Here is a 15,190-nt window from a genome sequence, read left to right as displayed (position 1 = left end):
ACATCAGTGCTCAGAGAAGGAGGAAGCGCTTTCCCAGGATACTGTAGAGTGGGTTTTATTCAGTTGGTGTTTGACACACCTGGGGCTCGAAATCTCTCAGCTTGAGAGGTTTCACAAGAGCCTTTCCCTAACCCTAAGTCCCTCCTCATGGAGGGAGATGTGCTTCCGTGATCCAGAGAGCCCCTGCTCTGAATTCTGTCCACAGACATTCAGAACTTTCTGCCTGTTTGTTCCTCCCCATAACCTGGCCGCTGCCCCGGGGACACGCACATCAGCCCGGCTGTGGTGTCAGTCGGTCCTTTTGGCTCTCCGCAGTTACGTTTTACCGTCGGGAGCCCTTTTGAAGCCTTTAGACATTTCTGGAGGCGGCAGAGAGCGGCGGGAGCCCCGCGCTGGGTTCGGGGCGCTGTGACATCACCCCGCGTATCCAGGCGGCCGCGGAATTCCCGTCCGGGGCTCCGCCTGGCCCCTGGACTTCCTGCGGCAGTCCCAGCTTGGCACGCTGGAGGGCGAGCACCATCGGGACAGCTGCAGAACTCCGGTGAGTTTCTGTGGGCTCACTGCGGGTTTGTTATAGGTCGGGGCTTTTGCCGGGTTTAAGTTGGCGCCCCTTAAGATCACGGTTGGGTTTATCCTCGAGTGTTCTTCATCACCTTCAAACGTCGCGGGACCTTCCAATGCCGTCCTGTTCCACCCTCTGCCATGGGCAAGGATCCATTCCGCTGTCCCAGGCTGCTGCTCCAAGCCCTGTCCAGCCTGACCTGGGACACCCCCAGGGACGGGGCAGCCACGGCTGCTCTGGGCACGCCGTGCCAGGGTCTCAGCACCCTCACTGAGGAGAATTTATTCCTCACATCTAAATCAGGGGCCTGTTGGGAAGTATTCAGCATCTCTTCGGAAGTTTGCAAGAATAAACTGACACAAGTTTTTAGTGACACATCAAACGTAATTCCCCAAGCAAAAACTTCCTCTGCTGTTTTGGTTAATTTTGGAGCTCCCACAAGCTGCTCCATGGCACTGGAATTTTTTTTTTCCTAAGTGAAATAGCACATTTTTTTAATTTATCGTTTGTATGCTAGTAAGCTATCGATACATATTTTAACAGAGGAATGTTGCATATTCAAAATCTTTAGCATTCTCAGGTGACACTCTTCAGATTTGGTTTTTTCTTTTCCACTATGTGACTTCCGAGTAATTTAAAGAAGTTTTAAAACTTCAGAATAACGTGGATGTGACAGAAAACATTTTGATTCTGTTATGAGACTACAATTTTTTTTCCCATTCATTATGAGATTTTGGTGTAAGTTGCAATAATAAAAAGAACAATGTTATGAAAAACTAATTTGTTAGTTTTCAGGGCTACGTCTTAAAGCAAAAATTCTGCACAAATTGTGAAAGACTTAGCAGCCTTTAACATAGCAAGTGTTCTATTAGGCAGGCAACCTTGGATATCTGATCTACTTGAAAAATCACAGTACCTTCATTTATCTCCCTTAGAATTGTGTAGAATTGTTTTGAAGAGAAGCAGAGAGTTTGTAATCTGCTTAGGAGGAATGTAGCTCAATCTATGCAAAGATAATATTTTTGTATTGGTGTTCTGAAAACTCTGACAGTGGATATCGTGCTATATATACATATTTATTTCTCTACAATAGTCAGGCTTAGAAGAATAGCAGTACAATTCCATTTCCTAAAGCTGATGTCAAATTGCAGTTGTGGTAATTGTTCATGTGACATGGTAGTATGAGTGGTTTAAAAAATCAATATTTTAGTAGGCTGACAAATAAAGCAAAGCATGTCTCTGCTAGATGCCTTGATAGTTTAATGAGATAGAAGAAGCTAATCTTTGAAGCTCATCGAGTAAAAGTCTACATGGTTAACTGTGTTCTTAATCCTCCACAGTTTATAGACTTTAAAAAACCACAGTTTGGAAACCATGAGTTCAGCCCCTTCAGACAATGTCGCTTCCAGTCAACCTATTAAGTAAGGTCCAGTTCTGGATTTTTTAAGCCTAGCAGTTTAATTCCTGCTTTTTTGGCTTATTTATTTTCTGAATGCCTGAAATGATACAATTCAGGTTGAGTAAGAACCAGATATGGTGTGATAGATGCAAACTGTCATAGAGTCATCAGGAGGTAGAGACAGTTTCTGCCAGCAAGCAGGAACACTGCCCAGGAGGCACAGGAGGATTTTCCAAATTAATTGGGGTGGTAGAGGTTGGCTTTAAATCTTATCATGACCCCTGTGTTTTATAACCTGATAAGAGTTTGATCTTTGGCACAAGCAATTTGTCTCTCTTTAGTCTGTACAAAACTGCCAGTTCTATGGGAACTGCAAAATTTCACAAATACAGAGTTGGTTAGAAAATCAGACTGCAGTCTGCTCCCTTAGCTGCAGAAGTTTAGCAAAATTACACTCCTAGGTAGTAAATGAAAGAACATTCCTCTCAATTGCAAAAGTACTCTGCATTTTCTGCCAGCTGTGGAATTGAACCTATTGAAAAGTTGCTTTTCTGCAATGGTCAATGCTCACTGTAAGCAGTGGGCTTGTGAAGTGAAAACTGAGAATTTAGGTTTTGAGCTACAAAATACCTTCTGCGATGTAGAACTCAGGAGCTATTTCACCTGCTCATATGCTTTATTGAAAGCTCTTAAATTCCTGTTAAAAATGATGTCTTAATAAAAATGGTATCTTATTAAAAGCTGTAGTTGGTAAAAAATGTATTTCAGCTCAAAATCAAGAGTTGATGAACTACTAAGATATGAAAATGGAAGTAGAAAACATTCTCTGAATTTTGTTAGGCTGCAAATTGTGCATATTTTGAAACCTTCTAGGGACTTTGTGTGGTTTGCCTTTGGCTGAATCTTCTGACAGCTTTGTGGTTGTAACACTTGTAGCTGTTAAATGAAGATGGGAGGAAAAATTTCCTAGAAGTGGTAGTAGAAAGTTTTCATAAAGTACTGCACTTGCTGGTCATGCTGTGACAATTAAAGAAAGTATCACAGAAACAAAAATCCTTAAGGCTAGTTTCCATTTTATTTGAAAATGTATAAGCAGACAACCAAAATGAAGGGGGCAACATAAGCAATAGTTCAACAGTTCTGACACTGGTTGGCTGGGGGATTTTTTGTTCATTTGTTTGTTTTCATTGGTTTGGGGGTTTTTTTTGGTTGCTGGTTTTGGTTTCTTGGGAGTGTTTTTTGGTTTTTTGTTGTTGTTGCTGTTCTATACTAAGAAAAAAAATGAGGGTTTTCTGATATATATCTTTAAGTTTCCACCAATTGCATTGCGATTTTTATGCACAGAAGCTGTGCATAAAATGCTATTTCAAAAAGAGTCTAATGCTTTTTTTGCCAGTACTTAATATTATGTTCTCTGTTTTAATGCTCCAATACATATTTTTGATTTCCATGGCATCCTTAATTTGTTAATCCTTGTGGTATCACATAATTTGTGCATGGCATGGTTTTGGGTTTTTTTTAATTCTCCCCTACAGCCCCCCCACAGATTCAGTTAAGCAGAATAGTTTATTGGATAGTTAGTTTCTCCTCTAAGTTTTAATTTGCCTATCCATTATGATTTTTTTCTTGGTGGATATTTCATAGGAGAGCTGAAAGAAACAGATTTCTTTAGCTCTGACTGCCACACAAACCAATGTAATTTAATGAAAGCGTTAAAGGTTTTTACAAAAAGTCATTTTCCTCTTGCTTCCATTCTGTGTGGTCTCCATGAAAATAATATTACATCTCACCAGGTTTAAATAAGGTAAATTACTCCCCTGCTGCCTACACACCACATAAATGGTTACCCTTTCCATAACCCTTTTTCTTGGACCAAGTCTTGCCCAGTTTTCAGTTTGGGTTTCATTTTTCCCCCTTGGTGCTGTCTGGCTTTTAGTTATTTTCAGCTGAGACTGGTACTTTATTCATCATCTCTGAATGATATTACTTGCCTTTATTTCTTCTGTGTTTTCCCCAGAAAGAGAGAAAAAAGGGCCACTCAAACCTATTACATGATGTCCACAAACAAGATTTTATTCAGCTTACAGATGCTCTAGCTGCTTGGGTTCTACTTATTTCCAAATCTTCTTACTACAGGAGCTGAGTTGCACTAAAAATAGTGATTTTAATTGTTGTTGATCTCTTGCTCTTTGATTCATGTTGCTTGCTTTGGGTATGGCTTTGGTAGTAAGTACTGAACACTAATAATGCAGTGCATGCAGGTTTTGATGATTATTGTCTCTACATTTATTAAATATATAAAATGTGTTAAGAACACGGCACCCTATGGAACAATTTCTGATGACATCTAGCTGTTCTGATCTGACAGATAATGTCTGTCTTGTTTTTAAATGGGAAAATAGTTACTATTTATTCAATTATAAAATATTTATGGTCTGCAGTTAAAATTGAAATTTCCTTCTTTAAGAATAGTAATGTCTTTAAAGGCAAGATTTAATCTAAGTTACAGATCCCCTTATTGATAGTATTTGTGTCTCTTTGGCCAGACAAAAAAAAATACAGAAAAATATGTCATTAGGTAAATTTTTGGTCATGAAAAATGTTAACTGTACACAAATCTAGGGGTAAAGTGGTGACTTTTTATTTAGAAAGATCTAATATTTAAATGCCAGTACAGTATTACTTCTGTAAAAAATACTTCATGCAGACAAAGGTATTTTAGTATTTACATTTCTGCATTATATGATGCTAGTTTAGTGCTTAATTTAATCATGTTTCTTTTATCAGTGTATTTCACATTTATTGCCCATAAAGTCTTGCACTTTTGTCTGGATAAAATAATTGTTGCGGTCTTACGTATTTAAAAGAATGTGAACACTGATATTCAAGAACTGAAAGAACTGAAAAGTTTTCCAGTTTGAAGTTATAATAATTTCACTTTAAATTATTTAACTGGTTAATAAATAGGTTTTTTATGTAACTATTTATATGTATATGCATACATATACATATGTATCTCTATATATTTATGTGTGTATGTATATGTATAAATTTATATATCATATGTATAAATTTTTCACTTTCTATATAGAAACTTGGTGTTGACTCTTTTGTTATTGCTTGTGGTGCTTGAGGGCTGATTCTGCTAATTGCCAAGTAGATTTTGTTTTAAGTAAAATAGTAGTGGAAATTATGATGAAACAGAGTAGTTTGGAGGACTAAGCCTTCAATTTGTGTCGTGTCTGTGATCAGGTGCATGTCTGTGGTTTGAATGTATGTATCTCAGAAGACAAAGTTTAAAAAGAAAGGGTTTTCCCACATCTGTGCATTTGTTTTGTGACAGAGATGGTTTTGAGATGGTAACTAATGTTAAAAAATGAGACTTTTTGTGGAGACAAAAAGCTTGCAGTTGTTTTAACTCACATAATTGGAATTACATTTCTAAGCCTCCTGGAAGTTAATTATCAAAAATTATGGAAGTTCATTATTGGAAACAAAGATACTGAAAAATAATAATGAATATGTTATGCTTAAATCAACTTTATTAATCCAAAGTGAATCTCTCTTTTAAGTTCCTGCTGCCACATCTCTCATATCTTGCACAATAAGCAATTCTATATAATCCTTTCTTCAAAGAGCAATATCAAGATGAAAACTGCACAAAATAATTTTACTTACGTGAAGGTTTAAAACTCTGGACCCATGATTGTGGAATGGAAATAAAGAAGCATTAAAACTTCAAAGGAATGCTCATGTTTTTTCAAAACACATTTTTCAGCTCAGATAATCAGTTACAAGAGGTACCATTGCATCAGGATTTCAATAAAATGGAAATGGACACTGTTGAAGATCTGAGAAGAAAACTCGAAAGTCTAGAGAAAACAAATTTGGAATTAAACAATCAACGCTTTAAAGAGGTAAGGAGATTTTTTGTTTGTTTGCTTTATTTTACCCTTAGAATAAATGTAATTTATTCTACGGGTAAAAATAAAATTAATTTCCTTAAATGCAATTTGCTTCCTTGAAATAATCCTCTCATCAGGTGAGTAAAAATCACATTCAGAAGTTGGAAAAGAACAAAGTAGCACTGTACAGATATCTCATGCCTGTCCCTAGGAACTGATATCACTTTTAGTGTCATTGCTAAGAGCTGAAGGTGTGTGCAAGAAACCTGAGCAGTACACAACAGTACAACCATGCAGGAGAATATTTTGCACCCCCAGCTTTGGAATTCTCAGCATAAGATGTGGTTTGTTTGTCTGTTTGTCTGAGTATTTTAATCCCAGTAATTCCAGGGGTCCATTTTACAGAATCACCCCACCATTGATGGAGCAATGGGGTCAGGACAAGGGCAAATCCCTGTGTAAGAAGCAGCAATCCTTAAACAAATGGATAGGGAGCAACAAACTTGGTTTATTGGCTGTATTTAATAGGAAAGAGATGAATGAGCATCCACACCAGATGCCCCTAAAAAACTGATAAGAGCAGAATTGTTACTTATATCAGTAATAAAATTCAAACGAAAGAAAATTTTAATGAAGCATTTTCTCACTGCTACTTCATTTAGGTACCAGTTTGCCACAAGAGCATCAGGGAAAACCTTTGTAAGGGGGCTAAATTATTTCCTATGAATGGGGCATGCATGAAGGATGCTGCTGCTTTGTAGATGTTCTGAAGAAATTCATGTTTTACTTTCCACCTTCTTGAGTTCTAATGGCTTGAATGTGGTTTCCTGGGTCTAGTTTTGGCAGCACTGACTAGACTATCTTTCTTACACCAGATAAGAGTCCTTTTTGAAGCCTTTTCTTTGTTTTGTTTGTTGTGTTTAATAGCATTCTGCTTGACTGCCGAACATCATTGGACTGAAGTTTGTGTTTACATAGTGAGTTCCTAGGTGTCTGATAATCTAATATCCCAACACAACTGCTTTTCTAGTTGCTAAATACAGTTACCATAAAATTGCCTGTGGAATATAATTGTAGCTTTTCTTTTCTTAAGGCAGAGCATGTTTGGAAAAACAGAGAGGTACATTTAAGGTACATGAAAATGATCTAGGAACAGGATCAGTTTGCATAAAAAAAATAAAAGTATCTAAAATGTGTGGTTTCAAGACTGTATTTAAAAATCAGATGGGATAAGATGGCAGCTGTGAATGCAATCTCTGAAATATTTATTTTCTAGATGTCTCGCTATGAAAAAGAAATACTGCAATTAAGGTTGGAACTTGAGAAAGGAGAACTTCTTCGTCAAAATCTGAAGAGTGAAATGAAATTTGCTAGAAAAGAAGCTAATTTACAGCTGTATTCTGCAGAGGATGAACTGTGTGATGCAAAAACCAAAGTTATGGAACTTCAAGGTAATTTTCAAAAAAAAAAAAAAAATCATGGCCAGAGGATACACCAGTCCCAAGTCATTAAAAAAGCAGAGATTGCACAAGGTTTTACAGTTACAGCATTCTTTGAAAGTCTCTTATTTTCTTATTTTCCCATGTCTTACTCATCTGCTTCTATAAGCTCATAAGAGTTTGCAAAACCCTTGCTGTCTCGTATGAATTAAATATAACCTGCTATGCCTATCAATACCTTTGTTTTCTCTTGCTCCTTACCTTCTGTTATTCCTTCCTTCAGTGTGTACAGAATTGTAATTAAGGAGTCCCTCTCCCCATCCTGCTTATCACTATGTCCAGCAGTTCTTCCTTTTTATTTTCAGGGGGAAAAATATAATAAAATCAAACCCTGTTTATTTGTTTACACTCTTTCCAAAAAGCTTTGTCTTTCTCCCCAGGAGTTCTCATCGTGCTGCTTTTTTCTTTCACCTTTTCAGATATTTCTAGCTTTTTGTTGCTCATATCTGGCCTCTTCATCTCATCTTTGGTTTTGTTTAGTTTGTGGAAAAGAATGGTTTTACCTGCACATTTTTCCCCTACTAGTTTTGCATTCAGAAACTTAAGTTATTAATTATTCTCAAGCAGAAAGAGATTTCTCACTCTTAAAAGCTGGGGAGATTTTTTTTTGTTTGTTTGCTTGGTTTTTTTTGTTACCTAAGTAAATAAAATGCTGTTTAAATTCAGTACAGGAGATGTATTTGGGAATCTTTGGTGTTCACTGAAAAGACTGGAGCACTCCTGAACTTTGTAACCTTACAAGGATGGAAGGAGACTCTGAAACTTGAAAGTGCATTTACACTGCCATATTTTTTAAAAGATAATAAGAATTCTGCACTTTCATTCATTTGGAGAACACACAAATTAAAAAAATCTCGGTTGGTTTAAAATTCTCAAGCTGTTTTTTGTTTGGTAGGGGGTTTTTTTGTTAGTTTAGTTTTGTTTTGTTCTGTTCTTTGTTGGTTTTTTTCCCCCGGTTTTGTTTTCATTGTGATAAATGTCAAAGCCAAATAGTTGCAGTGTTGCTTCTCATTTCTTTTTCAGTTTTTAACTTACTGCTTCTTCTTCCTTGTCTCTTGGAGCCTTGCTCACCTCGTGTGGTGTTTTTGACACCATCTCAGCTTAACTTCTTGGACAGAGCACCTCACTTGTGCCCTTTCTTTAGTATCCTCTCCAAACTGTTTTTCTGCTGTTCTTCTTGAGGTTCGATTCCTGACATCTGACAGGTCTTTTCCATCATTGTGTCCACAAATTCTCTGTGTTTTCCCAACATGTCTCTTCTGGTTTTCTCAGCCTTCTCCATCTAGGAAGAAATTTCAGAAGAATGGGATGAATTTGAAGTAAAAATCTATTAGAAAGTGGTGATCACATAAATGCCAACATAGCTAGTTGTACTCAGCAACATAAAAAAAAAATCAACATATTTTGACGGAGTTTGTGAAATGAAGCAAAGTTCCTAGTAAAACTGCTTTTAGGAAAAGAGCTCTTCCTTGGGATTTACGCTTTAACAGAGAAGTAGATCCAGTATTTCCCTATCTTGGGGCAACCATTGGGCTGAAGATTTAACTCTCTTGAGCAGCAGTAAATTTCCCCAGAAAAGCTAAGCCTTTGCTCATTAGCCCAACCTGCCTAAGGTTTTCCTAGAATCATTTTCATGTGGCTGGTGTTTGTCTTTATTGATACTTAAAATGAGCTTGAAATTAATTGCTACAGACTGAAGTATCTCATAAATATTTGGAAATAAGCTAGCCAAGTGTTGCAGAAAAATGTAATTAAGTTATTAAGTTCCCTATGCTATAGAGGCCTCACTTGAAAGAGTTGAATTTTTATTCCTTTCCAAAGGGAGAAGAGCTGAAACTTGTAGAAATCTCCAAAGCATTTCTATGTCCTTTGTGAAAGTTGCTGCAGGAACACAAAATGTGATTGTTTCTCTGTAGTGAAACTGGAAGTGTTACTGTTCCAGTGTTTCACAGGATATCACAATATACAGAGGAACTTATGTTCATTCTACTTTTTTTCTGAACATGCTAATTTTCAGTGCTATTTTTCTTTTTCTTTTCCTCTTTTTTTTTTTTTGTAAACAACAGTAATCAATGACAAACATCAGCAAAAAGCATCAGAGATTGAGAAATTAGTTCAAAGTGATCAGTGGCAGCTTCAAGCAGAGCAACAAAGATGTGCAGTGGAGAAGGATAACATTCACAGAGTACACCTTGCTGAGCTAGAATTCCTCATTAGAGAAAAAGCTGAAGCAGAAATGGCTTTTCAGGTATGATGTATTAATAGATGGAAAGTTCCATGAGATGCTGGCTGAAAGGTTTTTGGTACAAAGTGTGGGGTGGGTTGGAGGTTTTCTGGTTTAAGGGGGAAAAAAAACCCCAAATAGCTAAATACTGCAGAATAATACTGAAGATTACAGAAGTAATGAAGTTACAGAATTATGAAGTTATTACACTCAGTGTGTAATGCTGGTTTGGGGCTTTGATGGAAGGTGTTGTGCCTGTTTGTCATGGTAAACACCTAACCCAAATTATCAGTACACAGTGGTAGTGAAAAACAGAGGAGCTTGTGGACAGGACCTGATGTCCTTCTCAAAACAAGCAGAAACATGAAGCCTCACTTTGGGCGCCAAAATATTTGAATATGAATCCCAATATCACCAGGTAGATTGTGCCTGGGCCAGTCTGACCCTTGCTGCTGGGCCAAAGGCGGCTACTGTGGTGTGTCACCCCAGAGACACCTTTAGCTTGCTGGTGGTTGCAGCTGGGCAGCTGAACAAGTCCAGGCTTGTTAGGAACTCCGTTTACCTCAGGAGAGAAGGCTTCAGGCTATGGTGAAGAGAAAGGAGACGGATTCTGGTGGAGGGTTGATATCCAGAGCTTTATTCCATGGTCACAGAGGTCTGAATCTTGGCAACAGCTCCAACAGAATCCTGAGCACATGGTCCGATTGCCCTTTTAAGCTCCGGGGGAGGGGAAGGGAAAGGACAGGTGTGCCACCAACCAGGTGGGAGGGGGAGGATCTCAAGGGATGAGGGACACCTAGACAGGCCAATGATCCCCAGGCTTGAAGGGCATCCTTTGAAAGTGACCAACCATAGGCGGCCATGCTGGAATGTTAAGCCTGATTGACAGAACTCACTCAGCAAGGGGGCGAGGGGGAAGGGAGAGAGGTATTGGCACACCTGGGGAAGGGACCCGGAAGTTTAAAACAGGATATTATAACACACTGCAACAGAAACACAAACCAGTTTTTATTCAATGCTGATCCTTGTAAAGCTGGGCAGGATATCGGAGGTGAAGAAGCCCACTTGTAGAGTTTTCCTTTTTAAGTTGCCAGGGGCAGCAGGGTAAGCTCTGAGTTCTGGCCAACAGAAGTGGCTGAGTTAATTTGAGGAGGCTCTGGAAGGGTATTGCCTTCTGTTGTGTACAGTGTTTTATAGGAGCTACCTTCAGAGAGTTTAATGCTGCATCAAAAATCAGCATTGAAAAAGTATGCCATGCTCTGTCGAGTGATGTTTGTCCTTGAAACAGGACAAAAGGAGCAGTGTATGGCTCAGGACATTGTGTTGTCTGTCAGTCCCCTGGCAGTGTTCTCTGACAGTGGTTGTAGAGGAAGGGGTTTTGTTGGTAAATGCATTAAAGATACAAAATTGTAGGAAATGTAATTAGCATGAGTAGACTAAGATTGCCATGAATACATCTAGTTAAACAGGCCAGAGTGAGCTGTAGGGTTTCAGTCTTGATGTCACTGAACTCAAAAGTCTTTCAGGACTTTCAAAACTCACTGAAATGAAAATCTGATTCACTGGTAGGTGCCAAACCCTAACCTGCCTCGGTAATAAAAATGTTAAATTTTTCCACTTTGCTTTTGTAGCTGTTCGCCTGCCCATCACCCTAGAGTTATGTTATGGATAGTTATAAAATTACAGGAAATAAAAATTCTTACATCTGGGCTTGACTGCATTGAAAGCTGAATTCATTTAAACTTGTCAGATGAACATCAGAAATGTTTGGGTTTATAAATTATGACTTTGCATACACTGCAGTCTTTTGTGTTGTGTATTTACAGGCCTGGTTTAAATCTCCTTTAGTTATTCTGAGTTACAAAATGAAAGCTAAGGAGATTTAATTGTGGTCTTAATAAGTGCAGAGAAGTGGGATTCTGAGCATGTAGGCAAATCCTTCCCGGAAAAACTGCAGGTCACAAGCCGTAATTCTGAACTTATAAATGGCTGTGAAAATGCTGAGGTAGGCATGGGAGTGGAGTCATGGAGTATTGAAATGCGCCTCTGGAACGAGCACGCAGGAAAAATCACCTTCTCTGCTTTGTGACAGGATCTGTTGGGCGGATCCTGGCCCGGGACAGGAGGGCTCGGATGCGATAGGAAGGGCAATAGCATCGTCTCGTGGTTAGGCAGGAGTCCATAGCCCTTCACGGTTTTTTCCTTCAAAAACCTTGGAGATTGTGTCGTTTAAAAAAAAAAACAAAAAAAAAACCCCAAAAAACAAAAAAAGAAAAAAGAAAAAAACCCCAAAACAAACAAACAATCAAAAAAAAAAAAAAAAACCCAAAAAACAAAACCAAAAAAACCCAAACAGCTGTGTTTTTCATGAGCAAATATTATGGGGATAGTATTCAACAGTCATATTGCCGCCGAAAAGTTCAGAAATTCTTCAGAACTCTGAAATCCTGCAGCTCATTCTGACTTGTTTAATGAGCTTGATATACTCACGACAATTTTAGTTTGCTAATGCGAATTATATCTCCAGTAGAAAATGTTTTTAAATTTTTTGTAGTATTTCACAGCAAACTACCTGCTACTTATTTCACATTCCCCAGTTCAAATTTGTTAATATTAGGAAGATAAACCTGATATTTCTCTATCTTTCTAGGTATAGAGTAGAAATGTTAGGAAATGTAGAAAACAGTTAATTTTTGTTTATTTATTTATTTATTTATCTTGCATTCTAAAGGGAAGAAAACTGTCTTGCTGGACATTCAAACCTAGAGGATTACCTTAAATTTAAATGAAATTCATATGGACAATGGGGATTCTGTAGCAGTGATTTCGTGGAGCTGCAGTGTCCAGTAATTGAAGTAATGCTTCCAGCCTGCAGCTTAGTTCAATTTCTGTATGCAGAAATTGAGTGGGGACCAGATTATTTTATTCTACTGAGGACTTCATATTTCACAAGTTTTTAAAGTAATTCAGTTTCTAGATAGTAGCAAATCCTTTTCAGAATACCAGAAATCAAAATTATTTAGTCTGTGGGACTAGCTGTTTCTAAAAAACATCTGATTTGAAGTTTGAGCAATCAAAATCATAACAAAAATGTCCCCTGTTTGGGGACAAAAGTTCACCCAATGCACTCCGTTTCATTGCCACGGAGCTGGGAGACAGAAGAGATTGGAAGGGCTGTAGTCTTTTAGGGAAAGATGTCCTGTGGAGATCTGGTATTGATTTTAGTGTTACCACAGAAGATCATGTTCACAGTGATTTTTTAGCCCAACATAGATTTCTTGATGGTGAATCAAAAGCATCTCTGCTGTTGGGTAAGCACTTCTGTTGACATGTGCTGGCGTCGTAGATTTTAAAATTCTAACATCATCTTCTGATGCAGTCTCCATTTCTCTGTTGAACTCTCAACTGCAATACTTTATCATAGAAAAAGTGCCTCTTGGCATATTTATTTATTTATTCCTTTACCTGCTTACCTTTAGGAAACTAATGCTGCTCTGCAAAGCATTGCCAAGAAGCTGAAGGACATGGAGGCAGAGCACAATGGCTGCGCCAAGGTGCTGAGGCTCCAGGCCAACTCTCTGGAAATCAAGAACAAACGGCAGGAGAGGCTCCTCAAAGAACTGGAGGTAAAGCTTTCTGCCTGCTGCTGGGAGCCTCAGCAAGCACTGGCACAACTGAGCAGTGTCATTTCTGAGGAGTGAAACCTCTGAGTCAGGTTATGAGTGCCCTGTGTTTGGTTAACAAAATGTGGAGTGTCACTTCGCAGGAAATGTGGATTCACAGGTGAATGCTGTGAGCCCGACCTGAGAGTGGTGTTTGAACTGCAGATGGAAAGGGGTTTATGTCACTGGGAAAGCAATCTTAGCAATACAGATGTATAGAAGAAGAATTTGTGCAGGATTTGTGAGTTTTTTAAAAGTTTTTATTTAAGCATGTTAAGCAGATAGGTCTTGTGGGAGGAGGCAAAGCTTAAGCCTTTTGGCTGATGCTTTTGTGGAGGGGGTTTGGTGATCTCTGTGCTGTGGCTTTTTCTTTAATAGGCCTTCCACAGATCTCTGTTTCTCAATTATTTCCTTTTGTGAATGTGCGGGCTTATACAGAGTTTAAATTTATTGCCAACAGCTAGTATGTAAATTTTATTTATTTATTTATTTTTAAGTTAACATTTCCCTAACTGAAGTTCTTAGAGTTAGGATTCAGTCTCACATACTTGCTACTTTGCTTTTCCTGTCCAAAATCAATGGCTTTACTTGTATCTGTGTAACCTTGAGTGTCTTAAATTACTTTTAATATTAATGTCCTTTTCTTCATCTTTGTGGCATCACTTGAAGGCAGGAGTCATTTTGGGGTGTATTGTTCTTTTCAAATCAATCATCAGTCAAAGTGAGAGGATGTTTTTGATAGGAAAGAATGTAATTAAAATTTCATGTGAATTTCTATTACAGCAGCTCTGTAGTTACTGCTTTTGCTAAAAACATTTTTTCAATTGAAATATCATGTCCAGGCCTTTATGTAGAGACACGTATCTGTGACTATAAAAACTGTAGCAAGAGCATAATCCTACATCAATTTCTTTAACTAAATAGAAAGTATTACTTTGATATTCTGGATATGTAATGATTTCGTTTCATTTGTTTATTGGCATGAGTTTTCACAGTTCCAAAGTGCAAGTAGTTCAGATATCACAGGTTGGTTTATGGAGTCCTAATAAACTGAACAAATAAAGTTGTCTTTGCATGATGTTATCATCTTTCTGGACTTAAATATTTTTAAAATGTACTTTTAGGCAGCTGCAGTGAAAATAAAGGAACTGGAGGATGATGCTGCAGCAGCAAGACTAGCACATGTAGAATGTAAATACACAACAGATGTCATGCAGGTAAACTTTTGATTAAATATTTGGTGGAAGTTTGCAGTAAAATAGAAGATGGACTTGTAAAGGTGCAATCTTCCAAAAATGTTAAGATTTCCTTGCTCCAGTGAAAACACTGAGTAGATATTTTTGCAATGATTGTCAAGACTGTAAAAGGTAATAGAAAAACATCTCCTTTATTTCTAGGGAACTGTCAAGTTAATAGAATCAATATTAAAATAAAATGTCACATTCTTATGTTTTAGAATTCAAAGTAGCATTGAAACAGTGAGGGGAAAGGAAATGTTTCACAATAGTTAAACTGCTAAAATATTCTGTCCTATATCTCTGGAATGGGCACTTATATAATTTCAGAGATAGAGTGTACTCACCCAACTTCTCTAGGTGTGAGATATTAATGCATCCTGAGGCTGCAGTTCCAAATGTAAATATTCAGAGTTCATTTCTGCTATTACATCTGCTGTTACCAGAAAAGTTTGAATATATGAAAAAATGCTATATGTATACTTGAATATTAAATTTTTGTATCACTAAACTGTGTCACATAGGGTTTGATCCATTAAAGCAATTAGGATTTATTAAAAAAAAAAAAGTGAAAAACCTGAAAGATGATTGCTGAGTGATCTTTTGATCTGCTGAGTGATCTGACTAGCAGTGGAATTTAGAAACACTAAATGAGAAAACAAAAGGGAATTTCATTAATTTTTTCTTATTTTCTGAGGAACTCA

The 15,190-nt window shown here is 37.6% G+C and overlaps 1 protein-coding gene across 1 annotated transcript in view; it reads left to right on the top strand.

Moving 5' to 3' along the window:
- The first annotated feature begins 12,783 nt into the window (after positions 1-12,783).
- LOC128942718 (coiled-coil domain-containing protein 171-like) overlaps positions 12,784-15,190 on the top strand; it is a 32,818-nt gene continuing 30,411 nt past the window's right edge. Inside the window, exons 1-3 of the mRNA XM_054285345.1 lie at positions 12,784-12,801; positions 13,069-13,215; positions 14,376-14,468. Of these exons, the coding sequence (XP_054141320.1) occupies positions 12,784-12,801; positions 13,069-13,215; positions 14,376-14,468 (258 nt within the window). The remainder of the gene's footprint in view (positions 12,802-13,068; positions 13,216-14,375; positions 14,469-15,190) is intronic.

This window comes from Melozone crissalis, unplaced genomic scaffold (assembly GCF_028551555.1).
Source record: "Melozone crissalis strain CALT ecotype California unplaced genomic scaffold, PUWL_Pcris_2 ptg000005l_1, whole genome shotgun sequence".
In the NCBI taxonomy this organism is placed as follows: Eukaryota; Metazoa; Chordata; class Aves; order Passeriformes; family Passerellidae; genus Melozone; species Melozone crissalis.
Note: the sequence above shows the minus strand (reverse complement) of the source record. Positions and strands in the feature narration are given on the sequence as shown.